This window comes from Corticium candelabrum, chromosome 3, assembly GCF_963422355.1.
Source record: "Corticium candelabrum chromosome 3, ooCorCand1.1, whole genome shotgun sequence".
Lineage (NCBI taxonomy): Eukaryota > Metazoa > Porifera > Homoscleromorpha > Homosclerophorida > Plakinidae > Corticium > Corticium candelabrum.
This window is the reverse complement of record NC_085087.1, coordinates 9,198,846-9,219,417: the sequence shown is the minus strand read 5'-3', so window position 1 is coordinate 9,219,417 and position 20,572 is coordinate 9,198,846. Positions and strand designations below refer to the sequence as shown.

At 43.2% G+C, this 20,572-nt stretch overlaps 7 protein-coding genes across 7 annotated transcripts in view; 6 read left to right on the top strand and 1 right to left on the bottom strand.

The window, feature by feature from the left end:
* The first annotated feature begins 2,416 nt into the window (after positions 1 to 2,416).
* Positions 2,417 to 5,250, top strand: LOC134177807 (uncharacterized protein K02A2.6-like). The gene is made up of 2 exons (XM_062644589.1): positions 2,417 to 2,955; positions 3,093 to 5,250. Exons 1-2 carry the CDS (start codon positions 2,417 to 2,419, stop codon positions 5,248 to 5,250), a joined length of 2,697 nt encoding a protein of 898 aa, XP_062500573.1.
* A 33-nt stretch (positions 5,251 to 5,283) lies between these two features.
* LOC134177806 (uncharacterized protein K02A2.6-like) lies at positions 5,284 to 6,186 on the top strand. Its single transcript, XM_062644588.1, has one exon. The coding sequence runs from the start codon at positions 5,284 to 5,286 to the stop codon at positions 6,184 to 6,186; it is 903 nt and encodes a 300-aa protein (XP_062500572.1).
* A 3,324-nt stretch (positions 6,187 to 9,510) lies between these two features.
* LOC134177805 (GA-binding protein subunit beta-2-like) lies at positions 9,511 to 10,371 on the top strand. Its single transcript, XM_062644586.1, has 4 exons — positions 9,511 to 9,561; positions 9,633 to 9,725; positions 9,783 to 9,881; positions 10,243 to 10,371. The coding sequence occupies exons 1-4, from the start codon at positions 9,535 to 9,537 to the stop codon at positions 10,369 to 10,371; spliced, it is 348 nt and encodes a 115-aa protein (XP_062500570.1). The 5' UTR covers positions 9,511 to 9,534.
* A 383-nt stretch (positions 10,372 to 10,754) lies between these two features.
* LOC134177804 (uncharacterized) lies at positions 10,755 to 12,758 on the top strand. Its single transcript, XM_062644585.1, has 3 exons — positions 10,755 to 10,762; positions 11,619 to 12,444; positions 12,555 to 12,758. Exons 1-3 carry the CDS (start codon positions 10,755 to 10,757, stop codon positions 12,756 to 12,758), a joined length of 1,038 nt encoding a protein of 345 aa, XP_062500569.1.
* Positions 12,759 to 13,327: 569 nt separating this feature from the next.
* LOC134176636 (mitochondrial import receptor subunit TOM40 homolog) lies at positions 13,328 to 14,992 on the top strand. The gene is made up of 4 exons (XM_062643303.1): positions 13,328 to 13,561; positions 13,802 to 13,962; positions 14,101 to 14,202; positions 14,341 to 14,992. Exons 1-4 carry the CDS (start codon positions 13,357 to 13,359, stop codon positions 14,887 to 14,889), a joined length of 1,017 nt encoding a protein of 338 aa, XP_062499287.1. The 5' UTR covers positions 13,328 to 13,356; the 3' UTR covers positions 14,890 to 14,992.
* Positions 14,993 to 15,123: 131 nt separating this feature from the next.
* LOC134176638 (sperm axonemal maintenance protein CFAP97D1-like) lies at positions 15,124 to 18,930 on the bottom strand. The gene is made up of 6 exons (XM_062643305.1): positions 18,514 to 18,930; positions 17,631 to 17,830; positions 16,184 to 16,238; positions 16,063 to 16,116; positions 15,813 to 15,941; positions 15,124 to 15,739 (listed from the first exon to the last, which is right to left on the bottom strand). The coding sequence occupies exons 1-6, from the start codon at positions 18,604 to 18,606 to the stop codon at positions 15,653 to 15,655; spliced, it is 618 nt and encodes a 205-aa protein (XP_062499289.1). The 5' UTR covers positions 18,607 to 18,930; the 3' UTR covers positions 15,124 to 15,652.
* Positions 18,925 to 20,572, top strand: part of LOC134176635 (uncharacterized) — an 11,353-nt gene continuing 9,705 nt past the window's right edge. The window contains exons 1-6 of the mRNA XM_062643302.1: positions 18,925 to 19,090; positions 19,144 to 19,263; positions 19,337 to 19,429; positions 19,502 to 19,600; positions 20,404 to 20,496; positions 20,556 to 20,572. The exon at positions 20,556 to 20,572 is cut by the window's right edge and continues 73 nt beyond it. Coding sequence (XP_062499286.1) covers positions 18,935 to 19,090; positions 19,144 to 19,263; positions 19,337 to 19,429; positions 19,502 to 19,600; positions 20,404 to 20,496; positions 20,556 to 20,572 — 578 coding nt within the window. The 5' untranslated portion in view covers positions 18,925 to 18,934. The remainder of the gene's footprint in view (positions 19,091 to 19,143; positions 19,264 to 19,336; positions 19,430 to 19,501; positions 19,601 to 20,403; positions 20,497 to 20,555) is intronic.

The window sequence follows — 20,572 nt, the reverse complement described above, 5'->3', positions numbered from 1 at the left end:
CGTGCGAAAAGGCTGATCGTGATCACCAAGCTGGCAAGGCTAAGACTTTTGTCTGTCTAGAGGATCCAAGCAACACTATTGCTGTGGCCGTCCCAGCTAGTCATTTATTATAGCCAGCTCAAAGGTAATTCTCTAACAGATTAATTACCTTAAGAATTGAACAGTAAAAAATGCGAATCACGCCATTTGGAGTAAAACTTTGGTAATACAAACTATCTCTAAAGCAATCACAAGTTAATTAATTGCCGAGCGTAGCGAGGCTTCTAATCCGAGTCGCACAACAGAAATAGGCGTGGTCCTATATGGCTCTCCATCGAGCTTTTGGTATCTATATATATAAAGGAGAGGTGTCTGTCTGTCTGTCTGTCTGTGTGTTCGTCTGTTGGAGCGTTTCTCAAAAACAGCGACTCCGATCTTGGCCGAATTTGGCTCGCGCACGCCGAATTCATTCGGGTCGAAAGTGAGACCGTGGTCGTCTTGCTGACTTCTCCCACGACGACGCCATTTCCCGCCGATCGCACTCGCTTCCGATCGCTCGCGAATATCTCCGGAACGGCGCATCGTATCTCCACCGAATTTAGACTTCCCGTTCCCGACGTCGGACGGTACGCGCCGAACGTGTCGTTTATTGCGGGCGACGTCGGGAAAGGGAAGATATTTTTGCTAATATCCTGGTCTTGAAAAAATACGCCCACAGTCGTTTGCCAGTCTACGACCGTCGAAGAGCTGCCGTGTTTGATGCACCTGTTCCCCGAAACGCCAGCAACGTCTTCGAAGAGACGACGTTCAGCGGGACTGTCGAAATGACGAGAGTCGGTACGAGTCGTGACTTCACTTCATACGGGGAACGGATTATCCGGGTGAGTACACTGCATGTGACTTCCAGTTCTGCTCTGATAGATTCGTCTAACTGCACGTGACTTTATTTCATTCAACGGGACAGCGCAATATCCGGGAGTGCTATACGATTGCAAGTGTATACGCAACATTTTTATTCACTGCAATCATTCATGGCCAACATCACCTATGACACCATCAAACGCATTTTTAGATACTTTCTGCTATAATCTCTACCTATAAAAGTAACCTATCTCTCCTCCACTTCCGTGTTGTATTGGCTCTATGACAAACGTGTGTGTCAACTGCGGCGCTATGAAGTGGAAAGGAGAAGCACCTGGCATGTGTTGTCCCACGGGCGAAGCCGGGCATTGGAGCTTGTCTATATATATAAAGGAGAGGTGTCTGTCTGTCTGTCTGTCTGTCTGTCTGTCTGTCTGTCTGTGTGTCCGTCCGTTGGAGCGTTTCTTAAAGATGGCGAGTCCGATCTCGGCCGAAATTGACTCGCGCACGCCGAATTCATTCCGGTCGAAAGTGAGACTGTGGTCGTCTTCCTGACTTCTCCCACGACGACGCCATTTCCCACCGATCGCGCTCGCTTCCGCTAGGCCGCTCGCGCGCTAATCTCTCCGGAACGGCGCATCGTATCTCCACCGAAATATCTCCACCGAATTTAGACTGCCCGTTCCCGACGTCGGACGGTACGCGCCGAGCGTGTCGTTTATTGCGGGCGACGCCGGGAAACGGAAGATATTTTTGATGATATCCGGTCTTGAAAAAATACGCCACAGTCGTTTGCCAGTCTACGACCGTCGAAGAGCTGCCGTGTTTGATGCACCTGTTCCCCGAAACGCCAGCAACGTCTTTGAAGAGACGACGTTCAACGGGACTGTAATATACAACTGAGAAAACAAGAGTAATTGCGGTTGACGACATCATCGTGAACTCTGGATGATTCACCTAAGGTTTCATGTCATGTAGGTTAACTCACGTCCTACTGTGGTTAGGTATAGAACATTCTAGAACTTAGTTTGACACTATATAAGTCTGAGTCTCACCTAGATCTAACTGTGTACGTGTAAGCACAATACTTAATACTTCAGCGATCAATTCTAATCTTGCGTGTTACTACAATATATCTTCTCAGAGATAAAACAGAGCTTTTCTGGCGACGAGGATACACGGTTATGATGTCTGAAGAACTAACCCAGCTCATCTCAGTTCTGCAGGAACAGATTCGTGTGACACAGCATCAACATAAGGAGGAGATGGAGCAACAGCGAGAGTTGCACATGCACCAGCTGGACCTTCTCAAAAGCCAGCTTAAGGCCAACCATTCCGGTTTACATTGGTCCAACCTGAAATTCCAGTCCTTTGACTCAACGTCAGAGCTGTGGAAGGACTACAGGTAAAGATTTCAAACATTTACGGAAGCTAATTCCATTCCTGAAGACAAACTAGCTCTTGTCTTTTAACCAATCAATCGAGTGACATATACAAGGTCATCGACAATTTTGCGTCACAACTGCTGGAGCCTACGACAGCAAATAAATTTTCTTTGCAGTGTATCCATGACTTCATGTCACAGCATTATGATCCCAAGCGCTTCATAGTCAGAGAAAGGTTCCGATTCTGGAGCGAAATCAAGCGTAAGCCTGGTGAAACGCCTCACGAACTCGCTGCAAGAGTACGACAGATGGCTACCACGTGTGATTTCACATCCATTAAGGATCCCATGGACGAAGGCATGCGCACTTGTTTTCTGTGTGCCATTAACAACGAGGCTGTGCTCAAAGCTGCATTCAAAACCAAAGAAGATGAACTTACGTTCCGGAACGTTGTCCAGATCGCGACAGAGGTGGAGGAAGCAGCTAAAACAGCTAAGGCCCAAATCTACGCAAAACCGGAGGAAATCCACAAGATCACCAAACCGCGAAATTCTCCACTGAAAACGCAACAGACGCTCCAGTCTTCCCCGCCAACTGACCACAAACCATGTGGAAGCTGCGGGAAAAAGGTCATCCCAGAGACAAATGCCGTTTCCGGGAAGCGGAATGCCATTACTGCAAGAAGAAAGGCCACATTGAAGCCGCATGCCACAGCAAACAAGCTAGGAAGGTCAGGTGTATTGCCACAGTCTCTACCATAAACGAGAACAATACACCACAAATACATATCCCGATCACTCAACAGGGGAAACGCCACCTGTTTTTGATTGACACTGGCGCCAGAACCAATTTCCTCTCACTGACAAGATGGAAATCAATTGGCAAGCCGCCACTCAAACCGACCACTGCAGAATATCGTTCAGCATCGGGTCACTCCATACCTATTCTCGGTATCGCATGCGTGGACTCATTGCTACAGACCGGAGACGAGACATTTCGAAAGCAACTGGAGTTTACAGTTACCAAACTAAACCTAAATCTTATCGGATTAGACACAGTTTTGGAAAGCGGCATCCAACTCGACCGTCTTCTTCGCAAGTCTACAAGTAACGCACCGGTATATATGATCTCAACTCACAAGTCTCTCCAAGCAGCCTGCGAACAACTCACGCAGGAGTTTCCTAACTTATGGAAAGATGAACTGGGATGTTTGAAGAACATTCAGTTGAAAATAAAGTTTAAACCAGACGTCACACTGGTCTTTCACAACGCTCGTACTGTGCCATTTGCAATTCAGGACGTTCTATCGCGAGGATACGACAAAGGCATTGATCGGGGCCTTTGGAAGCAAGTACCATTCAACGATTACGGAACTCCAGTCGTTCCAGTTCGGAAGCCACCTTCACGTAGTCATCCAAATGGAAGTATACGAGTATGTGGAGATTATTCATTAACGGTGAACTCACAGTTGGAGACACATCGCCAACCCTTACCACTTCCAGAAGATCTTATGTGCAAGCTAGGAGGCAGCTACTATTTTTCAAAGATTGATCTAGCGGATGCGTATAACCAGATCAAACTTGCACCAGAAAGTCAAAAGCGACTCGCACTCAGTACACACAAGGGAGTACTCTTACAAACTCGCCTTCCGTACGGTATCAGCTCAGCGCCAGGATACTTCCAAGAGATCATGGAACAATTGACCAGCGGTCTCTCCAGAGTAGCTGTCTACCTCGACGATATACTCGTGGGCGGCAAAGACGCCGAAGATCATCTGCACAATCTTCGAGAATTACTGAAAAGACTGGACAGCAACGGCCTCCGATGTCGATATGACAAATGTGCCTTCGCCCAGCCGCAAGTCACATATCTAGGATACACCCTGTCACGGGACGGATTAGCCAAGGGACCAAAGGTGGACGCGGTAATGAAAATGCAACCACCAAACGACGTTACGACTCTTAGATCATTTCTAGGATCAATTCAGTTTTACGGAAAGTTTCTACCAGATCTAGCAACGGTCATGGAACCATTGACACGCCTAACTAGAAAGGACACTCGTTGGAAGTGGACCGCAGCAGAGCAGGACGCGTTCGACAAACTGAAGTCAATGCTGAACGAAGACACCGTTCTGGCTCACTTCGATCCTTCCTGTCCGATCGGCATCTCCTGCGATGCATCAGAAGTTGGAATCGGGGCAGTACTTTTTCATCGCTACTCAGACGGAAGCGAGCGACCGATCGCCAACGCATCTAAAACTTTGTCACCAGCGCAAAAGAAGTATTCGCAAATTCAAAAGGAGGCATTATCCATTATTTTTGCGCTTCATAAATTTCACCAATTCCTTTACGGGCGACACTCCCTACTGGTGACCAACCATAGACTCCTTCTCGCCATGTTCGAGCCACACAAGGAGAAGCCTGTTCTCGCAGCGAATCGACTAGCACGATGGGCACTTATGCTTAGTCAATACGACTATACCATTGAGTATCGCAATACGTCGAAGCACGGCAATGCAGACGCCCTCAGCCGTCTACCGGCAGGACCAGACGTCTACTTCGATGGGAAGGAAGATGAAAGGGACATTGATACGGTATGCCTCATAAACACGATTGGCATCCAGACTAAGCCAACAGATCAAAGTGCACTTCGAAAAGAGTCTACCAAAGATCCGGTTATTTCCGAGATTATCCGATACACAAGAGAGGGATGGCCTAATCAAGTTCCAGATCACTTAAAGGACTTCAAAAAGCTCGAGCATTCACTGACTATCATCAACGGATGCCTCCTGTATGGCAATAGAGTCGTGATACCGGCTAGCCTCCAACAAGAAGTGTTGAAGATTCTTCATGAAGGCCATTTCGGTATGCAAAGGATGAAACAACTGGCACGAACAGCAGTCTACTGGCCGAGGATCGACACAGCTATTCGAGACATGTGTCATCGATGCACTGCCTGCACCGAACATCAAAACAAACCGGCAAAGCCTGCCAACCATCCTTGGATGCTGCCGGAGAAACCCTGAAGTAGGATACATGTCGACCACGCCATCGATTTCATGGGACACCATTGGCTCATTGTCATAGACGCATACTCCAAATACCCATGTATTCATGCGACCAATTCTACTTCTACGAAGACAACTACCCAGTTGCTAGAGGAAGACTTTTCACACTTTGGCTACCCGCACGCCATAGTTTCAGACAACGCTACCACCTTTTCCTCACAGGAGTTCAAAGTCTGGTGCCATGAAAGAGGAATGGTGCATCTGACGGGAGCACCTTATCATCCAGCCACCAACGGTGCCGCTGAGAGACTTGTCCAGACATTCAAGCGTTTTTTGAAAAAGTCAAGGAAATCTCCTAAGGAAGCTCTTCAGGAATTTCTTATGCAATACAGACGTTCGCCATTAGCTAGTGGATATTCGCCCAGCGAATTACTCAACAATCGACAGACACGAACCAAGATTGATACACTATCGCCGTCCCCGGCACATGAAGCTCAAGAACGCCAAGCTCGAGAAGCCACGAAGTCACAGGCCAAAGAGTTACAAAGCATGGTCCATAACGTCCACAGACACTACCAAGTAGGAACACCCTGTTATGCACTCTACTGTGGGCCAAGACGCACCAGTGAGCCTAGGTGGGTTCCAGCAACGGTAATCAAAGTACACGGTTCCCGGAGCGCGAATGTAAAGGTACATCCGCGTGGACCTATCTGGCGGCGTCACTTAAAACAACTTCGACCACGATATGGAGTAGACGAAGATAATGATCCAGGCATGGATCTACGTGACTACCTACGTTCTCCCTCACAAACATCGCCACAGTCAGATACAGATGTCGAACAGACGAAGACATCAGATCAGCTGGTTTACCAGAACTTACCACCGCACTATGGTCCTGAGAATCCGCGACGATTTACCAGGATTAGAAAACGGAAAGCAATGTGGGATTGCTGACGTTTATCTCTGTTCGTTTACTGTGTAACGGTAGAAGTACTGTTAGGCATGTTCGCGCTCAAAGCTAACTCAACACCCACTCCCCGTAAGACCTCGCGTACCCTTACACTACTCCCCCCTTAAATGAGAGCGGGTCCAGACGTCTCTCATTGGTACTCTAGACTAAAAAGTACAACGCAACGTTATATAACTCAACTCAATCTGTTCATAATAATTAACTACGTTAAGTCATATCAGTGTCTATGATATAATCGTCGAGACGTATTGGCATTCTGGGCTGGCGTCGTGGGCGATCCGCATTGCGTCGTTCGCGCAGTTGTTGTTCGTCATCGGTAGATGGTGTCGCTTCGTCCGCAGTCGTCCACTCCGATTCGCTCTGGTTCTCTTGCACCTTATCAATGCTGGTAGATGGTGAGCTTGTAGGTGGACTGCGTGGCTGCGTGTTTCCGGGAGGCACTAGTGGACGACGATGTGTATAAGGCTTCATACGGTTGCAGTGAGCGATGTTTTCTTTTCTGCCACCTAGCTTACGAATTACATAAGTGATCTCTGAGCAACGCTTCACAATAAAGTAAGGTTCAGTCCAATACGGTGTTAGTGTACGTGCCTTGCCGCGAGGGACACGTGGCTGGTAGAGACATACGTGGTCGCCAGGGCCGTATGGCGTGTGGTGTGTGCTCTGGTTGTACCGCGTTTGTTGATTAAAGGTGGCGATATTAAGATGGTCTGCGACGCGTCATATAGTTCTTGTGTGCACTGTAATGTATCTGTCGGTTGGGGATGTGAAGAGGAACCGTTTCGTTCTTGTGATTGCTGTATATCTGCTTGCGGTGTGGATTGGAGATGGTCCGCCAAGGAATCTGTCATTGTGCGGGCTCCCTGTTAAAAATAATGCGAAATGGAGACGCATTAATCGTGTCATGCTTGGCAGAGTTGTATGCCAACTGCACGTCTGGTAGTCGATCTGGCCAGTCGGTTTGAGAGCGGTGAACGACTTTTGCCAGAGTTGTTCCTATAGAACGGTTCAACCGCCCAACTGAGCCATTAGCTTGCGGGTGGTAGGCTGAAGAGACAGTGTGGCGGATCCCATACTTAGCACACAATGCGTTACACGTCGTGCTCGTATAGCAAGCACCTTGGTCGGAATGGATGGTACGCGGGATGCCGTAGCGTCCGATCCACTCTCTCAATTTGGTGCTATTGGTGTGGGCCGACGCGGTTGCAATAGGTGTCATTTCCGCATACTTGCTGAAAGCATCTTGGAAGACTAGAATGTAGCGGTATCCGTCTGGGGACAGTGGCAATGGCCCTTTAATATCTGTCTCCACGATATCGAACGGACGAGAAGGGCGAGGGCGTTGGCAAAGCGGAGCTTTAGCTGCAGCAGTCGGATGGTTGCGTTCTCCGCAACGGTGGCACGACTGGGTATATGCAGCAACATCCTGGCGCACTGTAGGCCACAAAAAACGTGCGAGTAGCCTGTCGAGGGTTTTATTGGCTCCCCGGTGTCCTGCCGTAGGGTCATCGTGCGCCACTTGTAAGACTCGTGATACAAGCGAGAGTGGTACGACCAACTGTCTCGAGTCGTGCGCCTTGCGCCAAACGATGTCTTCTTCAAGATAAAGATCATGTCGCAGAAAACTTTTCACACTAGGGGATGCGTCGGCTGACGGAAGACGACGAGACTGGAGAAGTCTAATGACTACTGCGATATCAGAATCTGCTGCTTGGGCAGTCCGAATGTCGTCTTCCAAAAATTGTGATGACTTGTCGTGACTTGTGACGTTGGCAATTGTGTCAGTGGGTTCCTTTGCAAAGCCCAAACGGCTCAAAGCATCTGCGACGCAATTCTGGGTACCTTCAACGTACTGGATGCTGAAATCATACAGCTGTAGTTTCGCAAGCCATCGGGCGCGTCTACCCCAAGGGTCTCGGGTGACGGGAAAATATTGCAATGGTCTGTGGTCAGTCCGTAGCACAAACCGTCTGCCGAGCAGGTGGTGGCGGAAGTGCCGAATAGCTGATACTATAGCGAGCAATTCGCTGTCGTATGTCGAGTAATTCCGTTCCGTTTTGGTCATAGCTCTGCTAAAAAATGCGACAGGATGTGTCCCTTCGTGTGTCTCCTGAGCGAGTTCTGCACCCAGACCAACGGTAGAGGCATCCGTTGTCAGAATGAGAGTGCCGACCGGACGAATGTGACTTAGCAACGGTGACTTCATCAATTGTAGTTTTAATGTTTCGAACGCTGTTTGGCACTCGTGCGTCTAATTGAATGCTACTCCCGCGTGTGTTAGTTTTGTGAGAGGGGTAGCTGTCGTGGCGTAGTTTCTAATAAACTTTCTGTACCATTCTGTCGCCCCGAGAAAAGTTTTGACTTTGGTAGGTGTGGATGGAACGGGTAACCTGCTGATGGCGTCCAGTTTAGTGCTGGAAGGTTGTATCCCCTCGGCGCTAAGTTTGTGTCCACAGAAGATGACTTCCGCCATAGCGAAACTGCATTTATGTGCTTTGATGCGGAGACCGTGGGTCAAAGGATTTTTGAACGTGGCCTCGAGGCGTTCCAGATTTTGCACAGGCACTCGCAGGAGCACCGACTTGTAAAGCCAACTGTGGTGTGAGCACCCGAAGTCTCACCAGGACCCCAGTGGCAGATGTCACGTCATAGCCGATGACCGCTTAGGACCCCAGTCAATGACCAGGTTCTCATTTATACTCCTGAGTCGAGAGAAGGAAATGTGTGTTAGTTTCTTGCTTAAGGAAATTATACCATAGCTCGCCGTTACTGTGACTTGAACTTGCGACTATTCAAGGTCCTGGATGTAAACACTCTGTAAGATGACTCTCTAACCAACTGAGCTATCGCACCACACACACACACACACACACACACACACACACACACACACACACACACACACACACACACACACACACACACACACACACACACACAGACACACACAGACACACACACACACACACACACACACACACACACACACACACACACACACACACACACACACACTCACACTTGTTGTTGCATACAGAGATTGTGATATATGCAGCTGCAGTAAGACTTAGAGTGTCAATTTTTATTTGCCATTTGTAACTCTCTAAAGATCTTTGGAAGGACAATTAATGTAATTCTGATACCATTACAACTAGACATACACAATGTATAGAAAATGTGACAACAAGTACTGTAGTGTGTAGTCAGTATGCTTTGAGCTTGAAACCCTCTTCAGGAATCTGTGGTCTTTATTACTGAGAAAAATTTCAACTTATATTCTAGGTTACGATTTATTTACGTGTAATAATGTAGCTTTGCTTTAGACTGAGTCTATGGCTACAGAAGATGACACAGTTGAGGTGTGTGTATGTCAATTGTTTATTTTTCTTGAGAGAAATGGCAGCAATGTGACTATGGCGATTATATGTAGACTCAGTGGCTCAAGTTGGACAAGGCAAACAAGAATGATAGGGTTGATATGATAAGGAAAATTGTTAAACAAGGAACAGAAGAAAAGGATAAAGTGAGAAATGAAATTATTGATTTGTTATTATTTAACTTTAATGTATTGCTTGCACAGTTGGGACGAACTTTACTTCATTATGCTGCTCATCATGGCAACTGCGATGTGGTTGATCTTTTCCTGGACAACAACGCAGATGTCGATGCTTTAGACAAGGTAAGTACACGTATCAGATAATGTAGCAAATTATAAGGGGAGGTTATGAAACATGTGTGTTAAGCTAGTCTTTTTAGTGTTAAAACAGCCAACAACAGCAATTGTTGTCAGAACGTACATTACCAACAGTTAACAGTGAATGCTACTTTACTCTTATCCATTTTATTCTGTTTATTTTGTTCAGTGAAGTGAACCTCTTGTTATCTTGTCAATTGAAATTGCAATATATTATGTATATTTATTTACGTACATCAGCATGAGTTACTCACGCGTCAGCAAGACTTGCTCCCAGTGCATATTTGTTATTTAGTGATGATGTTGTGTGTTTTGTACTGATCATTTACAATTTCATGTGTTGTAGAACAGCAAGAGACCTTTTGATTTAGCAATGAGAAACAGCCACTTTTCTGCAGCCGGTCGGTTGGTACTGGCAATGCATTTTGTTGAGCTTTTTGCATTTGAGGTGATTACAGTTAATTCTAAGGCATAACCAGTTGTTTTTGTATTGCCTTCGTTATAATAGATTATGTATAAGCTGCTGCAGTGGGCATGTAGGAATGAAGTGGATGTTGCAAGAAAGATTGCAGAGAAGTTTTGTCAATCAGTGGAGAAGGAGGTGAGAGTTTTGACAATACTGTTGATTATGTGTGAAAGATGTTTTTGTGTTGTGCATGCAGTCTGGTCGCACTTTACTTCACTTTGCTGCTGAACTTGATGATCGTGAGGCAGTTGAGTGTCTGTTGGAGAAGAAGGCTGATGCAGATGCTAAAGATAAGGTAAACAATATTATGAACTTTATGGTAGGAATATTATATCTTAATACAGAACAAGCAGTGGAATGAAGTGTGTAGTGAAGCTTTTGTTTGCCTGATCATGATTAGGCAAGTTAGCTGTGCATATGAAAATAACACTACAGTCAGACTATGCACACAGATGTGTTTTCTAAGCTGAAGAAACGAACATTTCTATTCAGTGTAATAAATTGATATCCATGTAGTGCAGACAACAATGCAGTTGGCTTCTTCACAACTGTTTTTTCTAGCCTAAGAGCCACACACATGACTGTTTTTTCTGAAAGTTTGCCTGGTACCGGGTATGATCAGAAAGCCCCTGTAGCCTCAAACTTCCAGGCCAGAGAGCGCGCTTCGTCGCGCGACTCTAATGGACCAAAAAACGATGCTAAATGATTTCGGAAGTACTTATCAAAAAGCGATGCTAAATGGTAGTCTAACAGCATAGGATCATTTTGTCTAGTTCAATAATGAGATGGAAAGATACCGTGCTTTTGCAATACACAAACAAATCATTTGTAAATGTCATGAGATCTCAGGAACAAAAAAGAGACGTCTGCCATGTTTGCAGTGATATTTTGGTGGACGGCATGAAACGACGACTCTTTGATTCTGCAGCAAAACATAGCTAGTCTAGCCGTTCGACTAGTGAGACTTCTGTTCGACCATTTGTCAAAGGTGATGTTCTAGCGACGCTGCTGTGCATGTCCTGTCACCGCAAGCTTGAAAACTAAGACATGTGTGTGCACCAGAGTCTCGATCTATTCATGATTCTGGCGTGCACTTAGCACCCACAAGGATTTTACACGTGTAATCAGCGTTAGTGCACTTAGCATAACCAATTACTGCTAAACCAATCAGAATTTGGAGCCAACATTCCGTATCTAAGATGCTGATTTTCTTAGAAGGCTATTTATGAAATCATTTTTGTATCGTTCTGGTCCAGACTATCAGTAGAGTCACGTGCTTCGCATGCTGTCTGGTCTGGAAGTTTGAGTCATGTCATCGGTCCTCTCATTGCTTCTGAGGATTTTAAGTGGCATGTCAGGTCAAAGAGGAATGATGGCACAGTAACAAGAGAAGAAGCAGAAACGGCAATCAATCATTTTCGAAAAGATAAGAAGATTCAAGTTCAACTCAACACAGATAAAGTTCTCGCTATCAATGAATCTCTTGATATCTGCTTCAAAGTGGAAGGCAGAGACGACACGTACATGTTTCCAGCTCTCTTGCCTCCTGAGGATCTGTCTGTCATGTGGAAGAGAGATTGGAGTAAGAAAGTGTATGTCGGTCGACGTCAAGTGTGCAGCAGTCAGACGACCATCTTCAGTCCATCTGCATTTGGCATGTTTCAATCTAAAGTTCATACTACGTTAGATCCAGAAGCAATGCTGTGGAGGGATGGACTGATTGTATCACAAGGCGATTCTATTGATTGTCATGTTGAATGTTTGGTTGCCATGGTAGATCATGTTCGTTCTGTCGACTTTGTATGTCGTGGAGGTAAGGCAACAGAAGCAGAATGTGTTTCCCTGCTCGACACTGTCATGTCTCTTTGGAGAGATATGTTAGACAGATACAGTCCAGGCACTGACTATGAGACTGAATATCTGAGCAGAAAGCATTTAGAGGAACACAAAGAACTGAAACAAGTTGCTGTTTACTCTGAGGAGGAAATCAAGAAAGCAAAAGCAATTGGAAAAGGAGCAAAAGCTGCTGTAAAACGAGTAGTTGGTAATGAACTAGTCGTAGAAAGTCTTGGTGAATTGCTGGTCATTCTACCTTCCAATAGAATGTCAACCACTGCAGTGTTGTCCATCCCAGTGCAGTAATGGCAGCTGTCATTAAGCACGATTCATCTCAATGGTATTTATTTGGACAGAAATTAGGTTTCAGTCACCACGAAATTAAGTCATTATGTCATGACAAAGCGACTGCAGCTTCTAAATTATTTGCAATTATTCAAGTGAAGACTGAACAAGTCGGTGATGTGAAGAAGATTGATGATCTGCTGTTGGAGATATGTGGACTGTTGCCAATTAGAATTGATGGGACAGTCAAAGAGGAGCTTGGAATCCCCACATGAATGTAGGATATCGGGTGGATATTTATCACATTATAATAGGCATTTAGTAATAAAATCACATGCAGAAAGCTAGACAGCATTGAGTATTGTGTAGACTTGAAAGCTCTCACAGCTGTATATGTCTCTAGTAGTAATTATGATTAATTGCTTGAAATGTTTATTGTCATGATCATCTTGTTTGAACATGTCACAAACAGTTTCAAGACTACATGAAAACCTGTCTGTTCATTTGTGGCAGTTTATTTCTTGAATGGTTTTGGACAAACAAAAGTTTTCTGTTTTGTACTGATAGCGACTTGCAGGAATGATTAGTGATTTGGTGGGAGAATATTGTAATGTAGTGTAACCGTTCTAACAATAATAAAAATGGTAATTATAAGGCAATCTGTACCAGTACACAGAATTTCCTACACAACATGTACACCACATGCATCACCATGACACCAATAGAATTCAACCTTTTCATTCATCAGTTTCACTGCATTTCATAACTACACTTTTTATTTCATCTCATCAGCGTTTTCTTGAATGTCCTAAAATTACTATTTTCTGCCAATTATACATTTTAAATGCGCATGCGCAGACTCCACGTGGTGTGATGGGCAATTTGCACGTCCACGCAGCTCAGCGTCCAACGACGCCGCTCGACATAGGCGTTCCTCCACCGCCTCCATTGACTGCGCCTCCTCCGACGGCGAGTGCGAGCTCCGGTGAGGCGTCTGAGAGCGCAAGCGGAAACGGCGACGAGAAGAGGAAATTGAAGAATCCCGGAGCGTACGACGAACTGCACAGGAAAGCAAAAGGTAAGTGATGAATGTCTTCAGCTTTTAGTTACAGCGTTGGATGAAAATTTGAATTGAGGTAAATATGCTAACGCGCGTTAAGGTAATATAGAAGTTGAATTCAGATAAGTCTGAGTGACTGAAGTTATACAAAAAATATGTGTCTAATAAATTCTATGTTTGTGAGTAACTTTGAATAAATAATTACTGGGTTTTAAATTTTTAATTTTTATTTGTTGTAATTGATGGTTTCGTATGCAGATGTTTGTCCTGTACCGTTGGGTGGTTGTAAGTTACTTATAACGAAGGGCTTGAGTCCTCACTTCTCAGTTAATCACACACTTATGCTCGAACAACAGCAGCCGTCTTCGTATACATTTGGGGCAACATACGTTGGAGCAAAGCAAGTCAGTCCAGTTGAGGTGATGAAGAGTTGTTTAGCAGCTGCAGTTGTGTGTGTGTGTGTGTGTGTGTGTGTGTGTGTGTGTGTGTGTGTGTGTGTGTGTGTGTGTTCATTGGTTTGTTGGTTTGTATTTTAGTTTAGTTTTGGTATCGTTTAGAGCTTTCCTGTTATGATGGGTGAGATGGACACGACGGGTGCTCTCAATTCTCAAATTATTCATCTATGGCGGAAAGGTCTACGATCAAAGTTTATTATTCAAGTAAACCAAACACACACACACACACACACACAGTGACACACACACACACACAGTGACACACACACACACACACACACACACACACACACACACACACACACACACACACACACACACACACTTTATTTCTCTCTCCAGAGTCTTCGAGGTCGCTTTCAAGGCTTCCAATGCGACTTGGAGTACCGCGGTCCGTCCTACACGGCTGCCGCTGTATTAGCAAATCCCGACTTCCTATCACTGTCCGGCATGTTTGTAGCAAACTATCAACAAAGCGTCTCTCCGCATCTCGTACTAGGATCCGAACTGATGTACCAACGAAGCGGCATAGAACAGGGCGGTCTACTCTCGTTCATTGCACGATATTCAACGGACACGTTCATAGCAACGGCAACCGTCAGTCGTGTGGCACTCCATCTCTCCTACTATCACAAGGGAACGCCAAACAGTCAGACGTCCGTCGAGTTCCAGTCGTCGTCTTTGAATCAGGAGAGTTCTGTAACGGCCGCGTATCAGTTTGACTTTCCGAAGGCGAACGTGACGTTTCGTGCCGCTGTTGATACCAACTGGCAGGTGATGTCGACAGTAGAGAAGAAACTATTGCCGCTACCGTGTTCGCTTATTTTATCCGGACTGATCAATCATCGCAAACAAAAGTGTTTGTTTGGTATTGGTCTAACAGTCGGGTAGTATGGCTACGTTTTATTGCTTCAATAGTATACAGTACTACATGTTTGCACACGATCATTGCTACATGCTTATATTATCTATGAGTTTACACGTTCAATGGGTACGAGCTGATCGTGTGTAAACGTTCGGTGAGGCTCTTTGCATGATGGGAAATAGGGAAGAACGTTGACTGACGTATACACAGTCAATGTGTACACAACTCTCTCAAATTTGTCTCTAACATAATCGATGTAAGAAGGTTTGCTCACTCTGTGACGTGAAGCAACACTTTCTGATCCACTCCAGTCCTCCCTTTGCCCAACTCATCCCTCCCTGCATCCACCGTCACCCTCTTGTGTCTACCACAACTCTCTATGTCCACCATAAGTGTTCCTCAGGGGTCTAGCTAGGCATGAAGCAACCAAGGCAACTCCCTCAGTAGTTATGCCCTTGGTGTCCCTGTGTCCACCATCTCCAACTATTGTTCGTCTCCCAGCCAACCTTCCTTACTCGGCTCTCACGTACAACATTCTTACTCAACCCTTCTTACTACCCCATACCCAATTGACCATTTGTGTTGATAGTGAGCTTGAGGAGAGGTTGGATGAGTTGAAATTATTCAACTTTATTCAACTCAGTCAAACCCACTGACCTCTTTCTCAAGCTCACCATCCACACACTGTGTTCATCACGTCTCTGGTCAAGTGGCAACTGCACAACACTCTGCCACAATACTACTTCTAGTCAAAGTGTTCGCTTTCGTTTCCAGCTCGTTGAGCTTCACTCATACAGCAACTTCTGGAAGATTTGATTCACTGTGATTAGTAGCTGGTGATTGAGTGTGACTCTGTGGACTCAAAGATTTTGTATTCTGCTCCACAAATGGACAAACATTAGACAGACAACACAAAAAGTATGTACATACGGTACATGACATATGGTACCTTCACTTCTTGTTGACTGCTGCCACTGCTCGTTGCTTTCTTTGTCTTTGTTTTGCTCGCTGTCTTCCTCGGTTGAGGATACTTGGATATATTCATCATGTAACCTTGGTTGACTAGCCACTGTTGCTCCTGTACACATAACAACTTGATATCAATTTGCAAAGATTAGCGCAATCAAAATTAATTAATTAATTATTTGATTAATTAGTTAATATTAATTTTTTATTTAATTTTTAAATTTATTTCTTGCCCATTGCATGTGGTTGTAGTGTGACTGTCTCGACTTGATTCGTTGAAGAATTGCCTGGTAAGAGACGTTAGTGTGAAGTGACGATTTGTATGAAGACAATGTACTCGCTTGTTGTTCTCACGTGGTTCTGGTGACTTATCTGCAGCAAGTCTTGTTGCCTTTTCGTTTTGTTTAGACTAAATGATGACGTAATAAGTGCCAATTGACAACAGATGACAACTAAGATAACAGACAGACAAACAGACAGGCAGGCAGAAAGACAGAAAGACAGACAGATAGAAAGACACACAGACAGACAAACAGACAGAAAGACAGACAGACAGACAGACAGAAAGACAAACAGACAGACCGACAGACAAATAAATCTAGACAGACAGAAAGGCAGACAGACAGAGAGACAGACAGACTGACCAATAAACAAACACACAGACAGACAGAAAGACAAATAGACAGACAGACAGACAAATAGACAAATTTAGACAGACAAACAGAAAGACAGACAAACAAACAGACAGACAAATAGACAGACAGACAAATAGACAGACAAACAGACAGACAAATAGACAGACAAACAAACAGACAGACAGACAGAGAGACAGACAGACTGACAAATAAACAAACACACAGACAGACAGAAAGACAAATAGACAGACAGACAGACAAATAGACAAATCTAGACAAAAAACAGGCAGACAGAAAGACAGACAAATAGACAAATCTAGACAGACAAACAGACAGACAGACAAAGAGACAGATAGAGAGACAGATAGAGAGACAGACAGACTGACAAATAAACAAACACACAGACAGACAGACAGACAGACAAATAGACAGACAGACAGAGAGACAGACAACTAGACAAACAAACAGCCAGACAAACAGACAGACAAATAAACAAACACACACACAGACAGACAGACAGACAAATAGACAGACAGACAGACAGACAAATAGACAAATCTAGACAAACAAACAGCCAGACAAACAGACAGACAGACAGACATGTAGTATTTAGTTGCTTTGCTTAGATGGTGTATAATAGTTCAATGTTTGAAAATATATGTATTGACAGACAAATAGACAGACAAACAGACAGACAGACAGACAGTAAGACAGACAGGCAGACAGACAAACAGAAAGACAGACAAATAGACAAATCTAGACAGACAAACAGACAGACAGACAAATAGACAAATCTAGACAGACAAACAGACAGACAGACAGAGAGACAGACAGACAGAGAGACAGACAGACTGACAAATAAACAAACACACAGACAGACAGACAGACAAATAGACAGACAGACAGACAAATCTAGACAAATAAACAGACAGACAAACACAGACAGACAAATAGACAGACAAACAGACAGACAGACAGACAAACAGACAGACAGACAAATAGACAGACAAACAAACAGACAGATAAATAGACAGACAAACAGACAGACAGACAAATCTAGACAAACAGACAAACAGACAGACAAATAGACATACCGACAGGCAGACAGACTGACAAATAGACAGACACACACACACACAGACAAACACCTACAGTCGACGACTGACCTTCGCTGTTTGTAGTCATTGCGGTTGTCTACTCTCCCTCCTGTCTTCATCATATGCGCCATCTGATCTAAGAGAATACGATTGTCTCTCTCAACGATCGCCATTCTCTCTTCCTGCATCTGAAGTTTCTTCAATTTCAAGTGCAAATGCACATATGTCTTAGGCGGGGCATTATCAATCACCGCCTTGACAGTCTTGACCTTAAAAACAAATCGTCAACCTTAATGCAGAGAAATCTGTTCTAGTATGGTATGCATGCAAATCTCCGTATATTGTCATCCAAAAATTTAAATAAAATTTAAAAATAAATTGACGAAGTATGATACACATGTACAACAAATAAATATGCATAGTAATTTATTAACATCACGTGATAAATGTTGGATACGCCTAACAGGTGGCTTAACGCGCGTTAGACCCGGTCGCCATACCAAAGATACTTAGTTTTATGTGGTTAATTAATAGCAAAATAATTTCTAATTTTATCAGTCTTGTATCATGTAATTAAAATTATTTTTACGTATCAACCGTAATGCAGAGAAATCTGTTCTAGTATGGTAAGCACGCAAGTCCCCGTATGTTGTCGTCCAAAATTTCTAAAAACTAAATTGACAAGATATGATATACAACAAATAAATATGCATAATTTATTACCACATTACGTGTTAAATGTAGATCTGCCCAACAAGTGGCTTAACGCGCGTTAGACCCAATCAACATACCAAAGATTCTTAGTTTTACGTGGTTCTAATAGCAAAATAATTTCTAATTTTATCACAGCCTTGTATCTTGTAGCTAAAAATTATTTTTACGTATTTTTGGTAACTTAATTAATCGATTTTTAGTCACTAGGAATAAATATTTAAAATCTTGAATTGAGGACCTTTTTCCTGTGTCGGTCGTAGATCAGTTGATCCCACTTGTGCTTCAGAAACGAGTTGTTCGCTGGCGTTATCGACTGATAAGCGCGATGCATTTCACTCACGACAACCTCATGACGTCACAACGGCGCCAACATGCTGCGATCTGATTGGTCGACGGTCGGACATAAAAAATGCGCTTCACTCATTTCACTCACTACAACATTGCGACGTCGCAACGGCGCCAACGCGCTCTAATTTCATTGGTCGACAGTTGGAAACGGTAATACGGATAAATTCAGACACATAATCCACACAAAAACGTTGTCTACAATACTAAACCATCACAATAATATATTTGTGACGTCATTTAATACGTTTCGTCACGTGATGTCTCGTGACGTCATAACCATACCCGGAATAGGCGTGTCGATTGTCATCCCGATGGCCAGTGACGAGCCGAAAGAAAAGCCTCCCGTCTCTCCAAGACGCACAACGCCACTCATTACAGCCGTGCGCAACAAGGACTCACTCGAAGTCGAACTCCTCCTGCAGACGGGCTCGGATCCGAACGAGAACGCCGTCGGCGACGCCACGACGGTAACGCCCCCTTTTCCAGCTCACCTCAAAAATTCATGTCTCGCTCTCTGCAGCCGCCTCTGCGCAATTCGACGTACCTCAACGGTCCATTGCATTGGGCATGTCGATGCAAAGAGGTCAACATTGCAAGGATCCTGCTCGACCATGGAGCATCTGTTTTCATGGAGGGCGAGGTGTGTGGCCATGGGGCATCGACCTGTAGGCATGTGTGCATGCATGACTTGTGATGCTATTTCTTGTGACTAGAATGGGCAGAATCCGTTGCATATCGCGCACTCGTGTGCCGACCTGATGAAGCTTCTGCTGGAGAGAGGGGCGAGCGTGTTTGCTGAGGACTCTGTGTGTTGTTGCACGTTTGCTACATTTGTTGACGCGTCACGTGAGCGAGCGGAGACGTGGTTTGTTTTGTAGGAGAAGAGGACGCCACTGCTGATCGCGTCGGCTATTGGAACTTCAGAGACTATGAAGTTGTTGATCGACGCTGGAGCTCTAATACAATGTGCAAATTCGGTATGTCTCGACACAAAATTATTTTTTAAAATTTAAATTAATTACAGTAAATAATTATTTAATAAGCATTTATATATTTGGGACCTTCAGTCTCACATTTGCTTGATAATGATTGAGGTAGCAACATCTGATGTTGTATGATGTTCATGTGATGATTTAGTTTATCATTTATATCAATAAATCTATATATCTACATGTATATTTATTTATTTTATTTTTATTTACTAACTTTTTTATTTTAAATTATTTGGTTATTTTTTAATTTTTAATTTATTTATTTTTAAATTTTTTATTTGCTTATTTTTTTATTTAATTTTTTATTTTTAAATTTTACATTTTTATTATTTTATTTTTAATTTTTTAATTTTTTTATTTACTTATTTTAAATTTTATATTTACATATTTTTAATTTTTTAGTTTTTAAATATATTTTATTTTTATTTTAAAATTTTAAATTTTTTATTTATTTATTTTTAAATTTTATTTACTTAATTTTTTATTTTTATTTTAAAATTTTTATTTTTTTATATTTTATTTTCTATTTTTAATTTTTTTATTTACTTTATTGCTTATTTTTAAATTTTAAATTTTTATTTTTTATTTTTTATTTTCTATTTTTAAATTTTGTATTTACTTAATTTTTTATTTTTTATTGTTAAATTTTTATTTTTTATTTTTTATTTTTTATTTTTAAATTTTCTATTTACTTATTTTAAATTTTTTATTTATTTAAATATAATTTATTTTAATTTAATTAAAGTATTCAAAGTTGCAATTTGGGTGATTACCATGTACCACAACAGCAAGGTCGTACCCCTCTCCATTATGCCCAAGATTCACTTGAAAAATGCAAGCTCTTACTAGACAACAGTGCAACACTGGAAGCCACTGATGAGGTAAATACAATGTCACAAAAAATCACAAACAAAAACCAAATTCAATATTTTGTTTTCAGAGTGGCAAAACGCCATT

Excerpts from the sequence above, each read along its gene's own strand:
- LOC134177807 (XM_062644589.1), top strand. The coding sequence starts at position 2,417 with ATGTCACAGCATTATGATCCCAAGCGCTTCATAGTCAGAGAAAGGTTC. Across the intron at positions 2,956-3,092 it reads ACAGCAAACAAGCTAGGAAG|ATGGAAATCAATTGGCAAGC; the intron begins GTCAGGTGTATT and ends CTCACTGACAAG.
- LOC134177806 (XM_062644588.1), top strand. The coding sequence starts at position 5,284 with ATGGGACACCATTGGCTCATTGTCATAGACGCATACTCCAAATACCCA.
- LOC134177805 (XM_062644586.1), top strand. The coding sequence starts at position 9,535 with ATGGCTACAGAAGATGACACAGTTGAG. Across the intron at positions 9,726-9,782 it reads GAACAGAAGAAAAGGATAAA|TTGGGACGAACTTTACTTCA; the intron begins GTGAGAAATGAA and ends TTGCTTGCACAG. Across the intron at positions 9,882-10,242 it reads ATGTCGATGCTTTAGACAAG|AACAGCAAGAGACCTTTTGA; the intron begins GTAAGTACACGT and ends CATGTGTTGTAG.
- LOC134177804 (XM_062644585.1), top strand. Across the intron at positions 12,445-12,554 it reads AAAGTCTTGGTGAATTGCTG|AAATTAGGTTTCAGTCACCA; the intron begins GTCATTCTACCT and ends TTATTTGGACAG.
- LOC134176636 (XM_062643303.1), top strand. The coding sequence starts at position 13,357 with ATGGGCAATTTGCACGTCCACGCAGCTCAGCGTCCAACGACGCCGCTC. Across the intron at positions 13,963-14,100 it reads AGCAAGTCAGTCCAGTTGAG|AGCTTTCCTGTTATGATGGG; the intron begins GTGATGAAGAGT and ends GGTATCGTTTAG. Across the intron at positions 14,203-14,340 it reads GATCAAAGTTTATTATTCAA|AGTCTTCGAGGTCGCTTTCA; the intron begins GTAAACCAAACA and ends TTCTCTCTCCAG.
- LOC134176638 (XM_062643305.1), bottom strand. The coding sequence starts at position 18,606 with ATGCATCGCGCTTATCAGTCGATAACGCCAGCGAACAACTCGTTTCTG. Across the intron at positions 17,831-18,513 it reads ACGACCGACACAGGAAAAAG|GTCAAGACTGTCAAGGCGGT; the intron begins GTCCTCAATTCA and ends TTTGTTTTTAAG. Across the intron at positions 16,117-16,183 it reads AGATAAGTCACCAGAACCAC|GCAATTCTTCAACGAATCAA; the intron begins GTGAGAACAACA and ends GTCTCTTACCAG.